The sequence below is a fragment of the Halichoerus grypus genome, chromosome 8, assembly GCF_964656455.1.
Source record: "Halichoerus grypus chromosome 8, mHalGry1.hap1.1, whole genome shotgun sequence".
In the NCBI taxonomy this organism is placed as follows: domain Eukaryota; kingdom Metazoa; phylum Chordata; class Mammalia; order Carnivora; family Phocidae; genus Halichoerus; species Halichoerus grypus.
In genome coordinates, this window is record NC_135719.1 from 105,177,631 (window position 1) to 105,203,266 (window position 25,636).

A 25,636-nucleotide genomic window follows, 5' to 3' on the forward strand; every position below is an offset into this window, starting at 1 on the left:
AAAAACAACAAACTTTATCATTATCTTTTAGCATTCTTGCTAATTTTGTTGGTACGTTCTTTGGCCAACCACACATGGAAATTAAAGATTAGACTTTTTCAGAATATTTTTAATAACTATAACTTTTTTCCTTCCAGAGAATCTTAGAATTAAAAGGTAACCAAGAAGACTCCTGTCACCTTGTACTATTCAACATATGAATTTACTCTAAAATATTGGAGCAAATATACATTTAAGATGATTGTAGAATTATTTCAAATTCTGAGTATTACATAAATAAAAATCATTCTCAGAAATGACATTTGTAAGTTTCCTGAGAAAAACATGGATCTCATTAATGGCATATGTAAGCATCGTCACAAATTCCCTGTGCAGATCACAGACAGTGAGGATATTTTAAGGCCTTACTCAGGTCAGGAAGGCCCAGGAAGAATGGTAACAAAACATATAGTTCAAACAAGATACCTGGGGGATCAGGTTTACTGTTCTTATTGTGGGGATATTGCCCAAGTAGTCCCAAACACGAATCAGTAGTATTTCTTGAAAGCTCAAAAGCATTTTTCCCCTTCAGTAGCTTTCTGACATTTGATTAGTTCACTACATCCCCAAAATAGATATTTGTCTCCCAGTGTTGTTTTTTTCAAACCACAGAATAGTATTAAACATAATTTATATTTAAAATATTCTTAAAATATGGTCACAGCTCCATACATATATCTCAAAGCCTTTTTTTTTTACTAACTTTAAAAACAGCTCACCAAACTTTGTGAATTATTTTATAGGATGATCAGTTAAAAATGCAAGCCACTTTCCTAGGTTCAGAGGCAATCACACCTGCGTATAGACTAATTCTACACCACTCTGGTATTCTGGTATTAATGGAAAATAAGCTCCTAGGAGCACTTCTTCGGCGTGCTGGGTGCCACCACATTTCCAGGCATTCTCTCTCAGTGCTAACAACATTTCCTGAGGACTGTGCTTGGCAATGCTCTGTGAGGTGGTGACCATTCTTGGCCTGATTTTACCCGCAGGTGAAAGTAACTGAGCCAGAGACTTGCCCACAGTTAGAGACCTAGTAAGTGATAAAGTGTGTCCTCACACCCCGTTCTCTATGACACAGAAGCTGGGCTCTTCACCTCTCAGCTCCGGTTTGTCTCAGAACCAGAACCATCCAATCTGCTCAAGCAATCCGTGCTTTCAGAGAGGGGCATGAGGAGATTATAAAGACAGTCTTTATCCACACTCCCTTTCCAGCATCCCCAGCCTTTTGGATTGCTCAAGAAGAGAAAGTTGCCAGAAAAATACACACACAACTCCCCTCTTTGTCAGCGAAAAGCAGGCCCCGAGAGAACTCTGCCAAGGGGAGCGGAAGACCATAAGATTATCCCTGCCGGACTGTGAGTGATGGGTCAGCCAACAAAGACAGAAAGAAGTACTGTGCTTGGCAAGGGATGTCTATAAAAGGCCAGTCTTTTCTCACAAATCTGAGTAGCAACAGAAATGACAAGAAAGGGGAAGGCAGGAGGAGAAAAGCAGAGGGAGGGAGAGAGACTTGGAGGCTGGCGTCCGCTTCTGGCGGTTTTTAGCAGTGACACACAATCCGCTGAAAACAGCAGAGAAACAAATCGCTCACGACAGAAGACAGAGCAGCTTTGCTGCCGTGGGGGACAACCAGCCACCTGCCTCTTGTTTCCATGGCCCTTCGGGATCTGGGGCAGGGCACTCCAGGCTGGGAGGGGCGGGATGAGAGCAGGCAGCTGCCTCGGCTCAGAAGCCCCGGGCGCATCGGGGTGCCCCGCTCTGCGGCGGTCACCAGTACGGACAGACAGTCGCCGGACCTGGAGTCTCGGCAGTGAGGAGCAGCCGTTCCGGGGTGGTCTCTGCGCCCCCAGCACAGCCCGTAACGGGTTCTCACACAGTCCCAGCCTGCGGGGACGGCACTAAGCGGGGCTCCCGGGGGCCCTCACGCCCCTCTCCTGCTGTTCGGTATGGATAAATGGTGCTTTCTCAATCTGCGCTTCCCCGTTCTGTCCAGACCGCTGCCCTTAGGGCCCCCCCATGCAGAAAACCTGCAGTGGCCGCTACAGGCGCCGTACGACTGATCACCAACGGTTCACCGTGTTCTGTTTGAAGATACCAAGAAAGTGTCTGCAATGTCTTAAAAAAGAGTTTTCCACTGAGGAAAAGTTAACATTTGGTGACTACATACTAAAATGGGTGGTCTACTATCGAGAGGGAAAATCCAGCCGCCCAGCTCATTTCCTACAGCCGGTGTGGTTTTACCTTAGAGAGCTCCGTGTGATTCAAGGGGTATTTGAGTTCCGCTGTAACAATAAAGGTTTTAGGTTTCTGAAGGGTGTGAAATGAAGGGCTACAGTGGCCATCTGTTAGTAATGTCAGAGCAGGTGACGGAAACAGGTTTGAGTCCGTTCTACGATGAGCCGAAGAGGGTCTTCCAGTTTAGACCCACCACTAAGAAACAGTAATGGCATCTCTGGAAGGAGTGTTACCATCAGCAGCCTTGGTTTCCTGTCCAAACCAACAGGCTGAGGCTCTCAGAACATTAGAGCCCTGTGCACTTTTCTTTCCCAACTCCTGCGTCAGATTTAACTTCAAGCCGTGCAATTTTCTTTATCAAGGCACCTGCTGTGCCTCTCCTTGATAAAAGCGTGTGCCGCCGCTGCCTCCTCAGGAACGCTCAGAGAGCCGTGGCCCTGACTGAGCACCAGAGGGGGTCAGGCCAGCAAACTTCATCACGGGGCATAGCCCTCAGGAGTGCTTTCCGGCTTGGACCTTGTTATCCCAGCTCTGCCTCCTGCCTGGTGCAGTTCCACAGGCCCTCTCAGCGTGACACCTGAGGCAGGGGAGAAAGGTTTATATTCCAGCCACATCACTGCCCTGACTTTGGGGAAGGAAGAAGCAGGTGTGTGGCCCTACCTGTGTTTGCAGCAGGTGGGTGGTGGAAGGGGGAGCCTCTTAGAGGAGGAAGCAAGATTGGGGTTTTCTTACTTTTGGAGAAAACTGTTACGTTTCCCTGGGGAGCAGTTGTTCTAGATCAGGCTGCCTGGCCCCCTGCCTTCTGGCAGCAGCCCCCCCCCCCCCCCCCCCCCCCCCCGCCCAGAGCTCAGGGTCCCAGTGTGTGGCTGAGGCACACAGTAGAGTTGGAAGATTGGTGATTCTGTTGCTCAGGGCTCAGCATTGCCAGTTTTACTGTGGGTCTTGCCCAGGACTCATGCCCTAGTTAGCAACTAGTTTATTGCCTTGTTTCTGGTCACCACAAGATGGGTACTGGCTCAGCTTGAAGCTTCCCTGCCACGAAGCTTGAGTCCCAAATCTTGTAAGCTGTGTTCTCTTATTTCTTCACTTTGAAACTCTTCCTTGGTTCTCCTACTGGAATCCCATTTGTTTAGAAATGGGCCTTCCCCTGTTCTTCGGGGACTATAGCCTGTTCCAAACCTGCTGGGGGTATCTGATGCTTATGGGGCCTTTCACGAGCTCCCTTGAGGTCGTATCCATTCTCTGCTGCCCACTATTGAAGCTCCATGCTGTTGACTGCCTAACCGCACCAGAGAGCCTGTAGTTAGACCTCACCTCTCCCTCTACCCTAATCAGGCCAGCACTACAAACCCCTTATTCTCCCCCCACTGGTAGCTACCCCAGGGCTTATGGCAAAGCATGTGGACCTCTGCTGACTGCCTGCTTCCGAGCTCCCTCCTACTGGGTCCTTCCCATCTCTCCAGCCTGCTCTCGCATCTTGTTGCCCTGCTCCAACGGGGCAACGGATGCGGTCTCAGATGTCTCCAGGAGGACCAATCATTTTGCCAATGGGGCCCCAGACTCATAATCAATTGATTCCACGGTGTGATGACAGAAGTCCGTGCAGCTGTCCAGTTGTACAGTTCACTTCAGAAGTGAAGACAAATCTTGTTTGTTTTCTGCAAAGTACGGCTTCCATTCCTATTTCAAAAATACCTTTGCCTCTGTATGGTCACTCTGGCCACCCTGTCTAGAATTTCAACCCCCTTCCCCAATATTCCCCAGTCCTTATCCCTTATTATTTTTCTTAGTGCTTTTTACTAAATACTGTATATTTTACTTACTTATCCTGCTTACTGTTTATCCCTTCTGGTGGAATATAAGCCTCATGAGGGCAGCAATTTTTATTTATCTAATTGTGCCTGTACCCAGAGCAATTCTTGACCCAGGGGAGTCACTCAACAAATATGAGTGAGGTAAATGAGGGTGTGCATGATGAATGAAGGGATGCTGGCTCCTTGCCCTCCAGGCCACTGGCCACCCAAGACTGTGGGCATCCGGCCTACTCGTCTAGCCTGTCCATCCTGGCCCTGGGAGCCTGGCTCCTCAGCTTTCTGCTCTCCCCATGGCACAGCACTCACCTTCAGCTTGTGTTCATGCTCCTTGTTGACACGTGCAAGCAGCTGGGCTTTCCTTCTGTTGAGGGCATCGATGAGGGCATCACATTGGGCCACCAGGCAAGCCTCAAACTCCACGCTGTTCTCCTGTGTGAGACAGTACATATCTTAGCCCCAAAGTACCTGGGCTCCTTGGGCTGCCAGAAAAAAATAGAGCTCCCCTGTCCATTTGTGGGGTGGAAATCCCTGCTGAAGGAGATGAAAAGGAACTCTGTCTACAATGCACATTTAGCCTTTTTTAAATAACCGGATAAATTTCATTCTATAGTGGTAGTGTCCTCTTGAATTTTACATTGAGAAGGATAAATATTACTTAATAAATTCATTTTTACCAAAAGGAAATCATCTCCACAGTTCACATTATATTGTGTAAAATAAAGCTTAGTTTGTAGAGTTGAACATGAATCCTTCTGAGGGCTGGTGTATGTCCACTTATGGATGGTGGAAGGTGGCATTCGGAGAGGCTGGCTGCCTGAACAGATTGGGTATGGTGGAGGCATGAGAGTTAAAGAATCATTCAATTCAAGAGGAGAGAGAAGAAAGAGGATGGCAGTGGTCTTCAATATTGTTTTAAACAATAATCCAATGACAATAGAAGTTTATAAGAATAATCATGGGCAAAAGTACTCGCTCCTTTCATTAAGGAAAGCAAACAGTTAATGCACATAGGCGGTCAAGAACAATTAGTATATGTAACAGTCATCACCCAGCTGTAAAAGTCAAGCCATGAACCAACCGCTTGTGGGAGAAAGCTAACCATATTCTAAATGAATTATAGCTTCTCCATGATGTTTAAATTGAATGCTGGATCTAACTATTTACTTGATTTAAACTTATACATGCCATAGACATTTCTTTTAAGCAATTCTCTCCTAAATCATAAACATTTATGAACAGTCATCTTTTCAATACGTTACATATGTAATTTTGAGTGTCAAACCATAATCTGCAAAACAATTGTAATTTATAGCAAATGGAAGATGAATTCTCACATATACACGAATAGCACTGAAAAAATAGCATCCAACTGAGTCAACTGTAAGCTTGGCAAGGAAAGAACAGCTTAGCCTATCAAATTTTAATTTATTCCCAAAGTCATAAAGAACTGTGTCTCTTAATATGAGGACATACTGATAGGTATCTGATAACTTCTCAAATGCAAGGTCTTCTTCGTTTAAGGTGTGCATTAGTAATTGCTAGAGCAATGACTTCTACATGTGAAATTTTGGCTTTCATGACAATTGCTTTTGAGTACTCGGAGAAGTCCTATAGAAAACATCATTTAAGAGCTCTCTATGTCCCATGCAGGGTAATATTGGGAGGATGAGGGCAGCCTTCTTACAGGTTCTGATGTAGAGCACAAAGAAAGCTTTGCTCGTTGAAGAGGGAAAAGCAAAGAAAGGACTGACCTATAACCTCTGCTGGCCTGGAAAACAGAAGGAAGTGTCCAACTGTTAGGTTGTTAGTGAATCAAAAGCTTTAACATGAGCATGCATGCAAAAAAGGGTGAGGAAATCAGTGTGAGAGGCTTTGAAAGGCTGGCTTATATTTAAAAAGATATTTCTACCTTGACATGAGTTAAATATTAACTCAGAAAGCAATTTACTGGAGGCCAGAGGGAAGGTTATTTCTGTGAAGCAATCTCAAAATGTAAGAACAGTAAACAGTGCAGAAGGTCATTATTTAAGGATCTCGTGCATTTTATGGCTTCTTCCCTTTAGCAATAGTGGAGAATTCACAAGCTCTCAAATGCTGGCTGATCTGTGGGTCACTGTGTCCAAATAAAGCAATCTGAAATTATAGCTACCGGGGGGGGGGGTATCTTGGTTGGAAAATATTTAAGTATCTAAGTAGAGAAGAAGCATTACTATGGGCAAGAAGGAAGGAAAGGAGGGAAGGAGGCAGGAAGGAAGGGAGGGAGGGGAAAATGTGACCCCTTTGTTACCATTGGATAAAACATAATTACTGCAAGGTGGTTTGCAAACCTGTAGAGTTTAAAAAACTCAACAATTATGACTCCGAATTCACAAAGAGATCTCTTTCTAAATCCACAGTAGTAGAGAATTAGGACCTCAGTGCTGAAGACAGGAGCTATTTGGAAAACCAGGTTGTTTTGCTGGCTGGTTGGCAAAATATAACCACCTTGAGAAGGGGGCATATTTGAAGCTGATCTGTACATGTGTTTGTATTAGAAGAGACAGAGCAGAAAATAATAACTGGAATTTCCCCACAATACAGAAAAGTAGAAGAAACAAATTTCCCCACAACGCAGCTACATCTGAACCCATGGCATTTGCTTTCTGTCTCAGGTGCTGCCGATACCTGGATCTGCTGGACCATGTTGCGGAGCTGCACCAGAAACTCCTTGGCTTCTTTGGCCCTGTCTGATAGTCCGTTCAGCGCCTGGGAGAGCTGGCTCTGCGAAGATAAAGAAGGAAACCGTGGAGCTGTAATCACAGGAAGTAGCAACAAGGTTGTAGAAAGTCATTTCAATCCAAAACCCAAGAGTCCTCAATCTCCTCAGATTCTTCTTGTCAGAGCTTGGGACACCAACATTTGTATGTGAGGATTCTGTAACGACCTCCAGACCCCTTCCACAGGCTCCTGAGAACTTTCTCCTCTGAAGCAGGGACAATTCCTGCCCATTGCGGAGGCCCTCACCAGCTGATATCTGCCTGGAATTTCCTCATCTCATTAATTCATTGATTAATTGAGCAATGATTTATCTAATTTGATATTAAAAGAAGACAGTGAGTCAGATGATTGGTCTGGGCCTGGGGCAGGAAGAATAGAGAGTCAAGAACAGGATGAGGAAGGGAAGGGTTAGAGCATTGATGTGATACTCTGGGGCCTCTTCAGTGTAATGACAGATACAAAAGCCACGACCACATTCCTCCTCATCAAGCTCACCTTCCTGCTCCCAATTACAGCCCTGTTGCCCTAACTCCTCTCCATTCCCAAACCAAGGCAGACTCTCCTCCCGATTTCACACACTGTCCCGTCCATATGGGAGGCAATTCTGCTGGGGGGCCAGGGGTGCAGGTAAGCACTTGCTTTTTCTCCAGCCTCCCTGCCTGCTGGGGTGGCCATGGGACACACTGCTAATTGATGAGATTGAAGTGGAGCTTGGCTGCTGGTGAGGAAGGGTCTGAGAAAGCTCTTGCTTTTCTGCTCACATGAGACCAGTGTGGCTGGTGCAGCCTCTGCCCTTGTGTTCCTGACTTTATGGCAGATGTCTTATGATTCTCATTGAGAAGGCCAACATGGTAAGGGAGGAGGGGTGAAAGAAGAAGGAGCCTGGTTCTAGGGGCAGCTTTGAGCAGCCGAACAACACCTGAAGTCTCCTACCACTAGGCTCCTTGTCTATGGGGAACATTAACTCCTAGTTAAGTTCCCGTACTGAGGTTTCCATTACTGACAGCCACTACCGTTGTACTTGATGCAAAAGTTCTTCTCCTAGCAGCCTGGGCATATCCTCCCATCTCTCCTGTAAATTACAGAGACAAACTCCTTTCCCACAACACCTTCTTTGAAAACTAAAGCCCACTCCCCTCCTTGCCAACACAACCCCTCAACCACTCTCCCCTTTCAAGTAAAAGGGCAGAATCTTAAGATTATATCTCTCGGTCTAATGAATGTTTCTCTGTCTCTTTTTAAAAAAATTTCAATCCAGTATAGTTAACATACAGTGTTATCTTAGTTTCAGGTGTACAAGAGAGTGATTCAACAATTCTATACATTACTCAGTGCTCATCAAGTTAAGGGTACTTTTAATCCCCTTCATCTTACCATATGATCCAGTAATTCCACTACTGGGTATTCACCCAAAGAATATAAAAACACTAATTTGAAAAGATATATACACGTCTATGTTTATTGCAGCCTTATTTACAATAACCAAAATATGCAAGCAGCCCAAGTGTCCATCAATAGATTAATAGATAAAGAAGATGTGGCATATACATACAATGGAATATTACTCAGCTATAGAAAAGAATGAAATCTTGCCATTGACAACCACATGGATAGAGCTAGAGAGTATATGACTAGCTGAATGTTTTCCTCTTATATTTGCCTTATTAAATACAAAGTTGGGCACTGGATCTCTTTAAAAATATGCATGCCAAATGCTTCATAGAAGCAATGTGGAGTGGTAGAAAGAACATAAGCCTTGGAAGGGCTCAAATTCTGCCTCTACTTTACTAAATGTGACCTTGAGAGAGTCACCTGTGCCTGAGTTACTCCAATGTAAAAAATGGGAAGCAGAATAATGTTTTGTAGTTGGGTTATTGTGAGGGTTTAGTGCATTCACCAATGCAAAAGCTCCTGCTAGCTATGGGTAATGGTTAAGGGAACTACTCTGAATTCATAAATGCTACCAGTTATTGGCTGTTCAAACTTTTTTTACATAGTTTTACCTCCTCCATAAAATGAGAAGAATATTACTATTCTTGGGTATTATGGGCATTGCATGAGATACTAATTTAAAGCCAGAACCCCTCTGGTGCATGGTACATGCTTAATAAATGTTGGTTGTTATTAACTTAAAAAAAAAGATTTTATTTATTTATTTGAGAGGGAGACACAGAGAGTGAGCATCAGCTGGGGGGAGAGGAGCAGAGGGAGAGGGAGAAGCAGACTCCCCGCTAAGCAGGGAGCCCGACACAAGGCTTGATCCTGGGACTCCAGGATAATGACCTGAGCCACCCAGGTACCCTGGTTGTTATTAACTCTTATTCACCTTCTTCCATCCTGCTCACAAACACCTGCAGACTGACTGGGGAGATTTGCAGAGCAGATTCCTGGAACAGGATCTGTTGGAGAATATCCTTCATCACTTGTACTTTGATCTATGTACTCAGACTCAGGGAGGCTAGACCAACACAGCTGAGTAAGAAAAAGCACAAAGTGAGCCTATGATGCTGGAAGGGCTACTCAATTATTTATTACCAGGTCTCAGCTGCATCTATTATTTGGGGTAAAAGTTTTCTCCTCAAGAACTTTTTCCAAGAGCCCAGGGGGTGAAGGAGGGTGGGAGGGTCTCATTTAGAGGAGCAGGCAATACAATGAGAGACATATTCTAAAGGAGACATTTTTCATTGTTACTTTAGAATTCATATCCCTTCTTTTTCTGAATGAGCAAAAGTTTGCTGGCTACCATAGTTTTCTTCCCCCTTTTATTATAATCTCTGCCTTAGTAAACACATTTGGATGTTGGAATATAGAAGCCAAGTTCATTCAGCTGTACAGAACTGAAGCTACCTGATTTCTTGTATCCCCGCCTGGTACTTAATTGTACAATGTAAGTTAGACCTGATACCCATAAAGAATTGTTGACGAGGTACTGCTATCTTCTTAGAAAAGAAATTATTCCGTAGTATACAAAGAGTACTGGCCTCATCCACTCCCAGCTTTTTATATGGCAAATCAATAAGTGAACTGAAAAAATCAATTCATTTGCAGATAACCTCCCTTTGTGTCTATTTCCAATCCCAAGAATGCCTTCTACCTGGCAAATGGTTCTGGTATTTGATAAAAGACTGCATTATAAGATAAAGATCTAAAACTTTTCTCTTAAGCTTTGCCAACTTGTGGAAACTGAGCAGGAGACAATGAAAAATCTTGGAAACTATCACTAGAAAATGCTCTTATTATAAGGATTTATGTGTGCGTTGCTTTTATAGGATAATCTTTTGATCACATTTATAAGCTACATCTGATGTAGAAGAACATTATTATTTACTGATTTTGTTTCCCAGAAGCATTTAAATTCCTGCCGTGTGCTAACAGAAATGTTCTGTATTCAGGACCACAGAGCAGCCCTGGGAATTTATAGCAGAACACCACAGATGCAAGTACTTAGTGTATTTTCCTTACAGCACCTTCAGCCATTAAAAGCGGTTTATAAGGCCTAAGCAATGCCATTCTGATTTCCTGCGTAGTTGTCTTCTAATTTTCTGAAAAGCTGTCATGACCAGAAAGTGAATGAGAGTGGGGAAATAATGTAGTCGAGGAGGCAAGAGCTCAGAGCATGCTCTGAATCACCAAGATCTCCTAGAAAGAGTTGCTCAGAGCTTGAACGAGGGAAAAAATCACTCCCCCTCCTCCTTCCTTCCTGTGCTGCTTTTCCCCTCCAACTTCCACCCAGATTCCCCTCACCTTCCAAAGGAGTGAAGGTTGTAAGGGATCAGCAGCTCCACCTGGAAGCCGTTCGGCAGATGGGTATGGGTTTCAGTCCCTCCTGAACAACTCCTCCCTTGGCCGAGCACCCGCCCAGCTGCGGAGGATGCCCACGCCAGGGATGGCGTCTCCTTTCCTTGCTCTGCCGTGAACATCATTCATGTGTCATTTCCTCCCTCAGTTTACTACGAATATTGGATGGAGACAATTGGGACAAATGAAGGAAAGCTTCCTGGCTGTCTGTGATCTGAAGTTACAGGTATGGGACAGGTCAAAAAGGGTCAACCCTAAAGAATTAGTACAAAATAGTGAGGTGACAAACAAGAAATAGTGGCTTGATGGCCCCTGGGACTCTGTCCCAGTGCACTCTGCTTGGGGACTGTGGCCCAGGCCACCTCCTTCCCAGGTACCTGGGTCAACACAAAACACAGAAGCAAAGTGACAATTGATGTGATGTGATTTTGAAGTAAGGCTGCTAGAAGAACAATTTTTTTCTGGAAGGAATGTTGGTTTTTAAGTCTTACTACATTACTGACATTCTATAATTAAAAAGTAAAGGCAAGAAATTCTAATAGTTACAAGATATTGGTCATTTATTATTAACAAGGGACTGTTGGGTGCTTTTAATGGGCATCCTATTTAATCCCAATCACCACCCTGCCATTTTGCAGAGGCTCAGAGAGGATACACCCGAGTTTAGGTTTTATGACTCACATATAAAAGAGCAGGAACACAAACCCTAGTCTGACTCCAAAGTTGTGCTCTTTGCTTCTGCCGTCCAAAGAAGAGAATTCTTCTCTCACTCATGCAGGAAGAAATAAAAACCACCTATGGTGAGAGCATGTAAAACCAAGGAAGGTGAGTTGGTGAAGGGGATTATGATTGATTATGCTTAACAGGCAGATAATAAGTAAACCATAGCATAGCTAGTTAACCTTGCCTTTTTCCTGCATAAAGTTTTTTGGCGAATTTGAAAAGGACCTGTCAATGAGATCCATGGGTCTCATGGGAGAGGGCCAAAAGCTTTGGACCGAGGTCCAGCGCTGGATTTACCACCCACTGACCTGAGACCTTGGAAGGGACTGGGCTGAGGGTGGAATCAGGTAAAGGAATGAGAAGTCACTGAGTGACTAGAATTTGGGGAACTTTTGAGTTAAACTCTCAGGGGGACTGATTCTCCTTCTGGCTAAAACTTCTGTTTCTGGCCTGTACCTTTTTTTCCCCCCACAAAGGGATCTCTCCCTTGGTTTCTCTGATGGTGGAAGACCCTGGATCTACCCCAGCCCCAGCTCACTAGTTAGATGGGCAAGAAGCCTCACAGGCTGGGGGCAGTACACAGGTTGTGATCTGTAAACAAGTAATCTAGGCGTGTGTGTGTGTGTGTGTGTGTGTGTATATGAGCCAGTGAGAGAGAAAGTGAATGTGTGTGAGTGAGCAGACATGAGCACAGCGTATGTGAGTGTATAAGAATGTGTGCGAGAGTACATGTGTGTATGAGACATCCGTGGAGCATCAGGAGGCTCTTGGCTTTGGATAAGGCTGGTACCAGAGGGGCCTTATGGGCAGCTGATTTGGGGCCACTAAACTGCTGCTTATTGCTAATTGGTTGTGACTAAGATCCTCTCTGTGGCCAAACTATAGCAGCTTCCTCTGGGCCCTCTTCTCGACTTTGGCCCATAAAGACTTGAACAAAACACGAACATAGTTTCTAATGGCTCAGGGCCACATCCCTAGGACGACCCTAGCCCCTTTAAGTGTCAGTCTGAGGAAACTTGAGGCTGCCAAAAGAATTTACTGGTTGTTTCAGCCAACACCTGAAGATAGGGCTCTTGTCACCTAGTCTCTATAGAAGAATAGGAACCTAAACTCAAAAGCAAGGTAGCAAACCCAGATGGGTTTCACTTGAGCCAACCCCTTCTCACTTTCTGTAATTTCTCACTTCCCTGACTCTCCTGAGCCCCAGCTCATCCCCTCCCCAATCCATCATTCTCCCTTAAAAAGGCTCAGTCACTTCTGTACAAATTGAAGTTGAGTTCAGTTCACGCTGGACTCCTTTCCCTATTGCAACAGTTATATTACTGATTGAAATCTGTCCTTACCACTTTAACTGGTGTCCGCTTTGTTTATCTCTGACTGTGGCTAGCCCTGGCTCTGACCTAGGGGAACCTGGGGCAATCTTGGGCAACGAGCTGACCCTTCAGCAGACCCAGGTTAACCTTAAGGGCAGGGAAGGAAGCACATCCAAGTTCCCCTGCCTGAGCAGGCACATCTCTCATATATTAGACCAATCTTACCATTTTTACTGTGGACGTGACCTATAAGCTGTGTGGAAGATAGAAAGGAGGAAGACATGATGCACCTAACACTGTTCCATATAATCCCCTTTCCCATTCCTCAGGGCTAGATCTGCACACACAAGTACACAAACATCCACACCAAAAGCTAATGCATAATGCCATTGACCTCATTTAAATAACAATTCAAATCCAAACATTCTGTTTCAGTCATTCTTGAAACCATAAACATGGACCAGAAATGCTATTTTTTTCACCAGATAGTAGCAACTGACTGAGATAGGGCAATGGGCACTAATCTGACATTGGGGCTAAGAGGACAGGGTTTAAGGTCAGATGGACTTGGGTTTAAATCCTAGCCTTCTAATCTCTGTGGGACCATGGGCATATTACCTAAGGTAGTGGATACTGTGGTACTCCACCCAGATTTGCATCCTTCTTCCAGCTGCTGGGAATATCACTGTTAATAGATTACACCAGGCCACATCACATGGCCAAGAATGACAATGGGGTAGAGACACACGCTTTCTTGTCTTTCTTGTCTATGGGGAACTGCATTGCTCAGGGCTTTGCCCCCTTCGAGGCTGGGGCCTTCTTGCCATGACTTGAGAACAACCATGACGGGCTATCCCAGCTCCAGAACTCCCTGCAGACTGGGCTAAGGCCTCTGCTCATTCCTGGCCTTCTCACTTCCTTACAGGTGGATCTATTGAGAGCACTAACCATCCTTTCACAAATCTCTGAGTCTGTATCCAGGAGCCCCAGTCTCAAACGCTAAACTTCCTGGGTTCCAGTTTCCTCATCCGCAACGTGAGGATAACAATAGTATCTTCATCAGAGGACCGTAGTGAGGATTAGGTGAAATCGTATATATGAAGTTCCTCTATGCAACACCTGGCATATTGTAAGCATTTAGTAAATAGTATTATTTTTATAATAAGAATTATGTTAAAATAGACATACATAAATCATTAAAACATTTTGTCATACCACATGCCCCAATTTGGGGTTTGATCACTTATGATTATTCAGACAGTGCACTAGATTATAGTATTGTTCACAACTGTTTGCTCCCTCCCCATTTTTGCCATATGACTTGTGGTCCCTCCTGTAGGTGGAGTGTGTATCTCTACCCCATTTCATTCTTGGCCATGTGATTTGCTTTAGCCTAAAGAAGCACTGTGATTTTCTGCCAGCTCATTGGCTTTTCTTCTTTGTCACACGAATCCAGTGGGTGTGCCGAAAAATTGGCTCTCAAAAAACAAAAGGAAAAACCCAAATTCTGATTTGTAGTGTTTGCCAATTTCCAAGGTGTAAATACATACTTGGTTTCAGGCTACCAACATGACATCACAGAATGTGGAGTTAGAAGAGATGTGTACTGTCAACTCTTGAGCAGTGAGCAGGTATGAGCTGATCAGCATACCTGCATACCACTGGGCGTATCCCACACAGTGGCCATGGGCTTTCAGAAGGAAGACATGTGGACCAGAACTTCAGACTACCTCCTATGATAGAACATGAGCAAGGAATAAACCTTTGCCACTGAGATTTTTAGGGGCTGTTTTTTACTGTAGCAAAACTGACTAATACAGATAGCAATTACAATCTTTTCTTTCGTGATTTAATTTAATCAGTATTCATAGAGTTTTATCATGGGCCAGGCACAGTGATTCATGCTAGGAAAACAATGATAAAGAAAGTAAACACAATACCTTCCCTCAAGGAACCATCACTGTTCTGAAACCACCACCATTCTGAGCTTAATAATGTCCATTTAAAAGTTCTCTCTTATGGGCTCTCTAATGAAGCGGAAGAAGACTAGACTATTCTAACAACTAACAGCAGAAATGTAGCTTCTCCACCTCTCAGGGCAAATGAGAAGTATCTGCTTTCCTCACCAGACATAGCCAGTTCTGGTTAGAGTTTGAACTCCAGATATACTCCACATGGCCTTTATCTACCAAACTTAAAATATTTCTCTGCCTTAGACAGGAAACTCTTAAGCTAGAGATGCAAATCAACATGGAGGGTTTTTTTCAGCAAGATGGAAGTCACTTTTTGCCTCAAGGCACGGCAAAAAAAAAAGAAAAGAGAGGGAGAGAAAAGAAAAAAAACAACAACAAACTGTTGCTTCACCCAATGTTCATAGTTTCTTGGGGGAAAATCAATTTGCCACGTCTCTATGGCTTTTGCAGAGTGCTGGAAGCTGTGAAAGAATTCATGCAGCAACTGTTGCGATGGAAGGCATGAAACTTTAATAAAGCAGCAAGCGTACAGGCTACAAGGTCGACACCACTCTGCCCGAGGCTCGTCAGAGAGCATGCCTTTCTATGGATATTCAACACCAAGGTATGTGTGTTGTTAGACAGTTACTAAGTATTTACAGCTGAGGATCAAAAATATGCCTTCCTCGGGCTAAGCCTTTGTGTAAATATTGGATTTTACATCCCAGAGATGGACTACAGGATAGATCTCCTTTGTGTGTATGCTGCCTTTTCTCTTTGGAGAATTCTAAGGCCCTGGTCAGCAGACTCTGAGTCCTTTCCCAGAAAGCTGTTTTCTCTGTGGATCCCTCTGGCTGCCTTCGGGTCCACATTGGTCCGCCATGTCCTTCCAGGTGGTATAGCTTCCATATTGTCTGATACTACCAGGGCACAGTTTTAAGATAAGCAGAACAGATTTGAGATCAATAAATTTTCAGTTCTCCATAGTATTTAAGTGTCCCAGATAGACACTTTCATTCTTCAAACAAGGACTTTTCTCTAAATAATTAAAAACATGCTCTTAAAAATGTATATGATGAAGTGAAAAATCACTGAACTGTTTTTCACATAGAAATGCTTTTACTGTGCTCTTACAGAGACTCAAGTGTTAAGTGCTAAAGCTAGAATGACTATTATTTGTTCCTCGAGTTTCTAGTGATAAGAACGAATTAATTAGTGGGAGCAAGATGTTTTTGTTTTAAAAAATAACTTTCCACCCATATTTCAAAAACGGAACATGCTCCTTTCAGAAAAATCAGAAAATAAAAGACTTAATAGATGGAAAAAATAAAATAATCTCACCAGATATATTAATAGCTTTGATAATGAACCCTTGATGTTTATTCTTGAAATCTTGTATACAATGATACTGCGTATTGATAGGCAGATATGTATGTCTCTATATAATGTGTATTAACTAAATTGGGATAATTCCATATACCCATTGCTCTCTTGAAATCTGCTCTTTTCACTTAATATGCTATATTTTCCCATCTGACTAAAAATATGCTACTTCCCCCTTTGTGTAATAGCTATATAACTTTTGATAACATTTACTATGTGGCAAGCACTGCCTGTAATGCTTTATACATATTAACTCATCTTTTTTTCACACAACAACCCAGCAAATGTGGGTACTATTATTATTCAAAATTTTTGTAAGTGATAGAATTAAGCAAGGGAGGTTTTATGGTCCAAAGTCCTAAAACTGTTAAGCAGAGCAGAATCCAAACCCATGAAGTATGTGACCAGAATCTATTCTGTTAACCACTAAGCTGAAGGGTAACACACTATGTTGATGCATAATAATTTAACTAATCTCCTGTTTTAGAATGTTCAGTTTGCTTCCATTTTTTGCAAAGAACTGACATGAATTTCATGGAGTAAATCTTTCAACACATTCTTGATTATTCTCATTTTCACAAATGAAATTTCATATTTACTCACATTAAATGTTATCATCTTATCAAAATGTCCCTGAGTGGTCATTTAATTTATACTCCGATAAAGGTGATGTGAGTAATACTTGCTTATATAACACACTACAAATATTATCATTTGTATTAATTTTTAAGATCAGATAAGCAAAGAATGGAATCTCATTTCTAAAATTTGCATTTTGAAATTACCAAGGTGAGGGGAGGGAGATTTTTTTCAAAAGCTTCTTATTGATCTTTTCCTAGTTAAGGTGGAAATTCCCACTGGTATTATTTGTAAAGCAAGTAGGAGAGATCCTAGCCCACAGAGTGCTACTAGTGCTACCTAAGTATTTGTCAAGGAAATTAGTTTCTTCCCATTGTTGATGACTATCTGTGAATAAGGCTGGCCTCAGGACACTTGTTTGCTTCCCAAGAAAGCCTTAGGGACCAAAAACTGAAAAACAACCTGGAAAATTTAGGTGGCCTGACAGAGAAGTGAAAAGTCAGGGCTTAATAGTTTTAGTAGAATTTGGTCAGAACGTCTGGTTCACAAAATCTCTACTCTTTAGACTTATCATTAAGTTCTAATCATTATTTTGTGGAAATATAATAATGTGTCTGGTAAACATTCAATGGACATAAGAGAAGCATATATTCTAGGAGAGAATATATAATATAAAGAAAATATGTATAAACTTTTGTAACACATTTGTAAACATAATTAAACTTGTTAACTGGGTTGTTCTGATACCCTATGTTCTTATTATTTGTCTCTTTGGCCTATAATATTCTAAAATAAACAGGTTACTGTTTATTGTACTGAATTCTGCTCTGCTTAACAGTTTTAGGACTTTGGACCATAAAACCTCCCTTGCTTAATTCTATCACTTACAAAAATTTTGAATAATAATAGTACCCACATTTGCTGGGTTGTTGTGTGAAAAAAAGATGAGTTAATATGTATAAAGCATTACAGGAAGTGCTTGCCACATAGTAAATGTTATCAAAAGTTATATCCCACAAAGATTATGCTTTGATCATGTTCTTTATTTCTAAGAATTTTTGTCTTATGTAATCTGTGGCTTTGCTGTTTGTTCTATCTTTTTTGTGCATTCATTTTAACATTAGATCATATCCTTATATGTTTCACTTAGTTCTTTTGGCCTTGAACTTCATTTTATCTGATAGTATTATATATACCCTCCTCTCTTTCTCCTTCTCATATAACTTTGCCCATCCTTTTTTTTTTTAATTTAGATTTATTTATTTGAGAGAGAGAGGGAGAGAAAGAGTGGGGAGTGGGGCAGAGGGAGAGAATCCTCAAGCAGACTCCCTACTGAGCGTGGAGCCCAATTCGGGGCTCGATCTCATGACCCATGAGATTGTGACCTGAGCCGAGACCAAGTGTCAGATGGTTAACCGACTGAGCCATCCAGGCACCCCACTTTGCTCATCTTTTATTTTAAAACTACATTTGTTTTAACTCAATATGATGTTTTTTTTACCTTATCATAGGGAAATTTGGGGTATTTACATTTATTGTGTTAATTGATACAGTTGGCTTTATTCCATCTTTATTGTATATATTTCTCTTATAATCTATTTTCCTTTAAAAATTTTTGTGGCATTATCACATTTCTTTTAATATCTTAAACTACTCACCAATTAATTTGGATATTTTGCTATGCCTTTCTATTTTGCAAGCTGTTAACATCACATCTTTCATCTAATGTAAACCTACATTTGTCTATTACTTAGTCAAAATTAACTAATAACTTTGACCCTCCTATCCCTCAACATTCCCCCAAATGTTTCACTTATGTTTACTAATCTCTTGCAAATTAAGAAATACCATTTTAAATAATTCCTGGATCAAACAAGAAATTAAAATTGCATTCACAAATTTTCTATATATTAATGAGGAGAATCAGTTTATGAAAATATATTGCTTTTTTTAATGTGAATTTTTGGGCTAGCTAGGCAACTTAAACACTACAACACTCTTCCCTCTAGAAATACTATTCTTAGATAGCACATAAAAGAAATGGACCAGGGGCACCGGGGTGGCTCAGTCGGTTAAGTGTCTGACTCTTGATTTCTGCTCAGGTCATGATCTCAGCATTGTGAGATCAGGCCCTGCATAGGGCTCCATGCTGGGTGTGGAACCTGCTTAAGATTCTCTGTCTCCCTGTCCCTTCCCCCAACTAAAAAAAAAAAAAAAAAAGGAATAGATCATAAAAGAAAGAGGTGGCTTTTTTACACTTACGTGCTTACAACCAAGATGGCTCTGACACAATGTTCTTAAGCTCTAAGCATTCAATAATGTCAGAATATTTTTTAATGAAATCTCAGCTTACTTGAACTTATCTTAGAAAAGCTACGTTTTTCAAAAGCATGGGGGTCATTAGCAGGCTGGGAAACATTAATCACAATATCTGAATTTTAATTCTGACCTCAAGACCCCACTACACCAATGATGCAGACATTAGCACAGATTCTTTTTCTTTTTTAAAAAACTTTTTTAAAAATTTTAAGCAAACTCCACACTCAACATGGGGCTCAAACTCACAACTCAAAGATCAAGCATTGGAGTTGCATGTTCTATTGACTAATCCAGTCAAGCGTCCCCACAGATTCTTTAAAAACAAAGGGCACCCAAGGAGAGACCACTACACACCCACCAGACTGACAACATTGAGTGCTGATGAGGATGGGGAGCCTCACACAATGATAGCGGGAGTTAAAATGGTAAAACCATTGGGAAAACTGGCTCTTTCTAATAAAGTTAAATGTATACCTACCCTAAATGACAGCATATGTCCCAAAAAACTTGGATAAAATGTTCACAGAAGCTTTATTTATAATAGCCTCAAAGCTGGAAACAGTGCAAATGTCTATCAATGGTAATATGAATAAATTGTGTATATTCATACAATGAAACACTGTTAAGCAATAAAAAATGCAAGCTAATGATATACACAAAACATACATGAAATTTAAAAAATTATATTGAGTAAAAGAAGTCAGACACAAGAAAGTACATATTGTTTTTATGTAAATTTCAAGAATAGGCTATTTTAAGAACCAATCTATAATGATAGAAGTCAGGAAAATGAGGAGATTGACTGGAAGGTATTGTAAAGAAATTCTCTGAGGTAGGGATATGTTCTATATCTTGATTTGGGTGGTAATTATATATATGTGTATATATGTATGTATGTAAATATATACTCATACATATATATGTTAAAGTTTATTGAGCTGTAAATTTAAAATTGTATATTTTACTGTAGATAATTTATGCTTTTTAAAAATGGATATTTTAAAAAATGGATCTTTTTGATCCCGAATAGCCAAAGCAATCTTAAGAATAAAGAACAAAGTTGGAGGCATCATACGCCCTGATTTCAAACTATATTACAAAGCTATAGTAATCAAAACAGTATGGTATTAACATAAAAACAGACGCACGGATTAATGGAACCAAATAGAGAGCCCAGAAATAAACCCACACATACATTAATTTATGACAAAGGAGCCAAGAATATACAATGGAGAAAGGATAGTATCTTCAATAAATGGTGTTGAGAAAACTGGACCACTATCTTACACCATATGCAAAAATTAACTCAAAATGGATTCAAAGACTTGAACATAAGACGCGAAACCATAAAACTCCTAGAAGAAAACACAGGGTGTAAGCTCCTTGACATCAGTCTTGGCAATGTTTTTTTGGATTTGACACCAAAAACAAAGGCAACAAAAAGCAAAAATAAACAAATGGGACTACATCAAACTAATAAGCTTCTGCACAGCAGAGAAAACCATCAGAAAAATGAAGAGGCAACTGCTGAATGGGAGAAAATATCTGCAAATCATATATCTGATAAGGGCTTAATATCCAAAATGTATAAAGAACACATACAACTCAACAGCAAAATAACAAATAATCACATTAAAAATGGGCATAGGATCTGAACAGACATTTTTTTCCAAAGAAGATACAGAAGGCCAACAAGTACATGAGAATATCACTAATAATCAGGAAAATGCAAATCAAAACCACAATGATATCACCTCATACCTGTTAGAATAGCTTTTTTTTTTTTTAAAGAGAGAGAGAGAGCAAGCATAAGCAAGGGGAGCAGGAAAGGGAGAAACAGGCTCCCCACCAAGCAGGGAGCCCGATGTGGGACTCGATCCCAGGACCCTGGGATCATGACCTGAGCCGAAGACAGATGCTTAACCAACTGAGCCACCCAGGTGTCCCTTGTGAGAACAGCTTTATCAAAAAGACAAGAAATAACAAATGTTGCTAAAGATAGGAAGAAAATGGAACCCTTGTGCTCTGTTGCTGGGAATATAAATTGGTGCAGCCAATGGAAAACTGTATGGCAGTTGCTCAAAAAATTAAAAACAGGACTACCATATGATCTAGTAATCCCACTTCTGGGTATTTATCCAAAAAAAATGAAAACATCAACTTGAAAAGATATATGCACCCTCATGTTCATTGCAGCATTAATTATAATAGCCAAGATATGAAAACAATGTGTCTGTTCGTAGATGAATGGATAAGGATGTGATATCTCACACACACACACACACACACACACACACACACACACACACACACTGGAAAGTTATTCAGCCACAAAAAATGAAATCTTGCCATTTGTGACAACACTGATAGAAGTTGAGGGCATTATGCTAAGTAAAATAAGTCAGAAAGAGAAAGACAAATACCATATGACCTCACTTATATGTGGAATCTAAAACAAAACAAAACAAAAAGACCCCCAAACTCATAGATACAGAGAACAGATTGGTGGTTGCCAGAAGCTGGGGATAGGGGATGGATGGTGATGGTGGGTGAAATGGGCAAAGGGGGTCAAAAGGTACAAACTTCCAGTTCTAAAATAAATGAGTCATGGGGATGTAATGTACAGCATGGCAACTATAGTTAATAAGACTGTATTGCATATTTGAAAGTTGTAAAAGAGTAAATATTAAAAGTTCTCATCACAAAAAATTTTTTTTTGTAACTATGTGTGGTGATGGATGTTAACTAGACTAAATGTGGTGATCATTTCACAATATATTCTTTATCATTAAACATATATTCCTTATTATGTTGTCATACACCTGCAACCAATATAATGTTGTATATCAACTATACCTCAGTAATAAATAAATAGGTTAAAATAATGAACACTTTTCCCCAAAGATAAGTGAATACTCAATATATAATTAATCTCTGTTTACTAAGACCCCACGCTTTGTAGAAAAAAATGTTTTCAGATGGTCTTGTTTTTTTCAGTTTAATCTCTGAATTTAAATAGAGACCCATAAAACCCTCAAGCATCTTATAATGGACCAACAGAAATGTTTCACTCAATTTTGTTTAATACTTGAGACTGGGAGCCCTCCACTCACAGGCTCTTATTGCCTTGGATGAACTCATGCCCTTCCCCTGCTCATGTTGGCACTTTTCTTCTGTTGCAGATACCCAGCAGCCCCTGGAATCCAGTTACCTGGCCACTGCTAACTGGTCTGTGTGCCCTCTCACAATGATGTGATTTTAATATTAAAGATGTGTCTGGTAAAGGTCAATTAGGAGGAAAGGTATGTCTAATTTGGAAAAGTGGCAATTCCTCAGAGGGAGCAGGAATGATTGGCGCCATGGAGTAAGAAATGGGATGACACACACCACCTCTGCCAGTATCTTTGCCCACCCTCAGAAATGTCCTATCCTTTGGGAAGGCACAAATGTCATAAGGCTCATAATGCAAATGTGCCCTTTTGGGTCAACTTATGATGCCATAAGTTGTAGGAAGAAGAACTTGTGTGCAGATGTTCTTGGTTCCTTTACTTTGACTATGAGTTTGAGAGGCATGTGATCCTTTTGTTTTGCTGATAAATCCACATATTCCCTCTCTGACAGTCCTAACATTTAATTTATAAAGCCCAAATATAAGGAAACTAAATTATCCTTAATATTCCTCTCCTTTTCACTATCATTGCTCCAGTTACTCTGAGAACAAAGTAAAACACAATCTTATTCTAATAAATGATCCTCTTTGGCAAAAGAGAAACTATTTGGGATTTCTTAAATAGCTTCTAAAACATATTTTGGTTTTTTTCCCCCCAGTATTGAAAGATTTGTTAGGATCCGGTACTTATAGGTCAATTTCCATCCAACATAAAATTAATAGTGATCATAAATATTGTTCAGGAAAATGGATTCAAGCCATGTCTGATTTCTTTTCACCCCTTCCCTCTGCATCTCTGTCAATCCATCTCCATGCAAGTCAATTGCAGTGCTAGCCTAGTGAAAAGGGAATGGTTTCCATGACAACAGATTTTCGCTCTGTTAGTTAGAATCTAAGATTTGACTCCCACAGAAATAGATCTCACCATGGGAATTGGTTGATTTTGTAAACGACTAAATAATTGTGCAATCATTTCCAAAGAAAAGCCTGTTAAAAGCTTGCATGAGCAAGGGTAGGTTATGCGAGGTGACTGCTGAATCTGCCGCTAACATCACACAGACAGAGTGACGGGCAGGGAAATGTCTGTTTTGAGCTGCAGCTTGCTCTGTTCTGCACCCACCAAATGTGGGCTGCATAGCCTGGCCCTCTTGTGAATTTCAATGATGTTTTAATTCCAGGTGGAGGGAATAGATTTTAGAGCACCTCATAGGAAATGACAAGTGTTCATCCCCGAAAGTGTTTCCTCTTATTTCCAGAAACTATTAGTTCCTTGAAAGGACATGATTCCCAGAGCTGTGCTTAAGGTATCCGGCATGGTATGAATTTAATTGCTTATTGTCTATTTCTCGGTTAAATTAGGTGCTGCTATTGTTTCAGAATACTCTTGTCTCTTGACTATCATTTCCCCCTTTTTAATAATCTGTCTTATTTATTAGTTAAAAATATATAGAAACACTTTCAGATTTTTAATTTTCATTTTAAAACCTAACATGATGCTGTGTTCCAAATAATGGTTTATAAACATATTTTCTTAATAACATTTATACAAATTATAATGGTTAATTCTGATCTGTAAGAAAATAATTGCTATCAATTGAGTGGTATATAATTAAAGTGAATTCCATTAGTTCCATTCCTGGATCCAGTAAGCCAGGTTTCCTTCTGAACAGTGGGACTCACTGCTGAAGCAGGAACTTCTGTTGTGGTGAGGTGGTATCCTCAGCAGAGATGTGAAGATGGAATGAGTGTGTGGCTTTGAATAAGGATGCAAATATTCAGGACTGTGATGAGGACGCTCTGCAAAGTGCAAACTCAATATCTAAATCAACTCCCTCCCACCCCAGCACATTGATGCATTATGCTCAGTGAGCTGGTTTTAAAAAGCCATTTCAAGTATGCAACAGAAATCCCTTAGTACCCGGCCTGTCGCTGTCCCCACTCAGCAGAAGATAATTATGGCTAAGGCTGGTAAAATCTGCATCTTCATGTGGTACACCTTCCTTGTCTCCTCAGGCTGTCCCCCAATGCTAACTCTCCTTTTCCTTCCTCCTCTCAAAGCTTAGGAAGGATCTAATACCCCTCCCTTAAGAATGATGGGCCAAGTAGCCCATTAGCCTTTCATTGAAATTAATGCATATTAAATTTTTGTCTAAACCAAAGATTTCCCTTTTACATTTTTCATTTCTAGTTGTCAAATGAAGAACTTTGTAGTTAAGGAAATTTTCAGTAATGTTTAGAAAAGTGGGAACAATTTTGCTTAGGAAAGGGGACCTTGAAATTATATTAATTTCACCTTGCTGGCTACCTGATATCATCTTTTCAGAATGAAGTCTCTCTCCTTCCATCCCTCCCATTGGGCATCTTCTCCTTAGGGGAAGAGCATCCATCTGAGGTCACTGGAGGCCTAGACCTATCAGCAGGTAAGAGTGGAGGAACTGATCCCTTCTTTATGAGCTTTTCCCAGGAGCCAAGTCTAACCTGGTACAGACATGCCCACAGTTTGTCTTCTTGCCGACCTGTCCTCAACCTTCCCTGGGTGAACAACGGGCTGGCCTCCTTCTCTGCCTCCAACGGGCTGGCCTCCTTCTCTGCCTCCTCTGCTATAGGACTTGGCATAAAACATGATCTAAGCTGATAGTTAATAATGGCAATGGCATAACTTACTTATATGAGGTCCTAAAATGCATATATTTTATCTCCTATTGTGTTTCTACCTCTGAATTTCTGACAAAGACTGTTGTTACTGGAGTGCATCAATTTTAGAACAATTTAAAGACTGCATCTTCCTGAGTGTCTTACATTTAGAATATCACCTTTTGCCTGTTTCTAGTTATATATTTAAAATGACAGAACTCAGGTATGCAAATGGCTAATCAATGAGAGTTAAGTGTGGCGAGAGGTGAAGTATTGGGGAAGGTAAAAATGAGCGTGTGTAGAACATATGGTCTCATGAGCAGATTACGAATGAGACATCAAGCTGGGAGAAGGAATATTATCCAAAGGAAGGAGACAGGGAATGGTAGGAACAATGGAAAGAGGAGAGAGGTAAAGAGATAGAGGGAAGATGGGGAACAAGTTAGAATCAAATATCAGACCATCTGGAATGTCAGGGAAAGGCCTGTGGTCTCCAGAGCACTCTTGATCAATTCCATGGCTGGCCCAGAAAGCTAGGTGAAGTGGTATCAACTGGGTCTAACCTTGAGGGACCAGCGGTGCCACAGAGGTTATATGAAATCTGGACAGAAAATCAAATATTAAGACTTACAACTTGGAGATTTTTTTTCTCCCACCGTGTAACTTAGAGATTCTTCATCTGTTTCTATACGACGTGCAATCTGAGTTAGCAGAAGTAGGCAGCTCACTAATTATATGCATATTTTTCAGCTCATGGTCGTACAAAGAAAGCAGAAGAGGTGGTAGCTTCCTAATGTGTCAAGGTAGGTGGAACTACATCCCCCAGAATTCCCTTCCCTGTATGTACAGGTAGGGTGGGCCACAGGAAAGATTCCTGTGGGAGATTTGGAGGGGGAAGTGAATTATCAGTCATTTTGT

General features: G+C 41.1%; 1 protein-coding gene across 13 annotated transcripts in view; it reads right to left on the bottom strand.

Moving 5' to 3' along the window:
* Positions 1–25,636, bottom strand: part of TRIM9 (tripartite motif containing 9) — a 109,770-nt gene that overhangs the window by 42,031 nt on the left and 42,103 nt on the right. For all 13 annotated transcript variants that reach the window (XM_036111137.2, XM_078053684.1, XM_036111076.2 and 10 more), the window contains exons 2-3: positions 6,756–6,851; positions 4,398–4,520 (exon numbers count right to left, since the gene is read on the bottom strand). In XM_036111137.2, the coding sequence (XP_035967030.1) occupies positions 4,398–4,520; positions 6,756–6,851 (219 nt within the window). The remainder of the gene's footprint in view (positions 1–4,397; positions 4,521–6,755; positions 6,852–25,636) is intronic.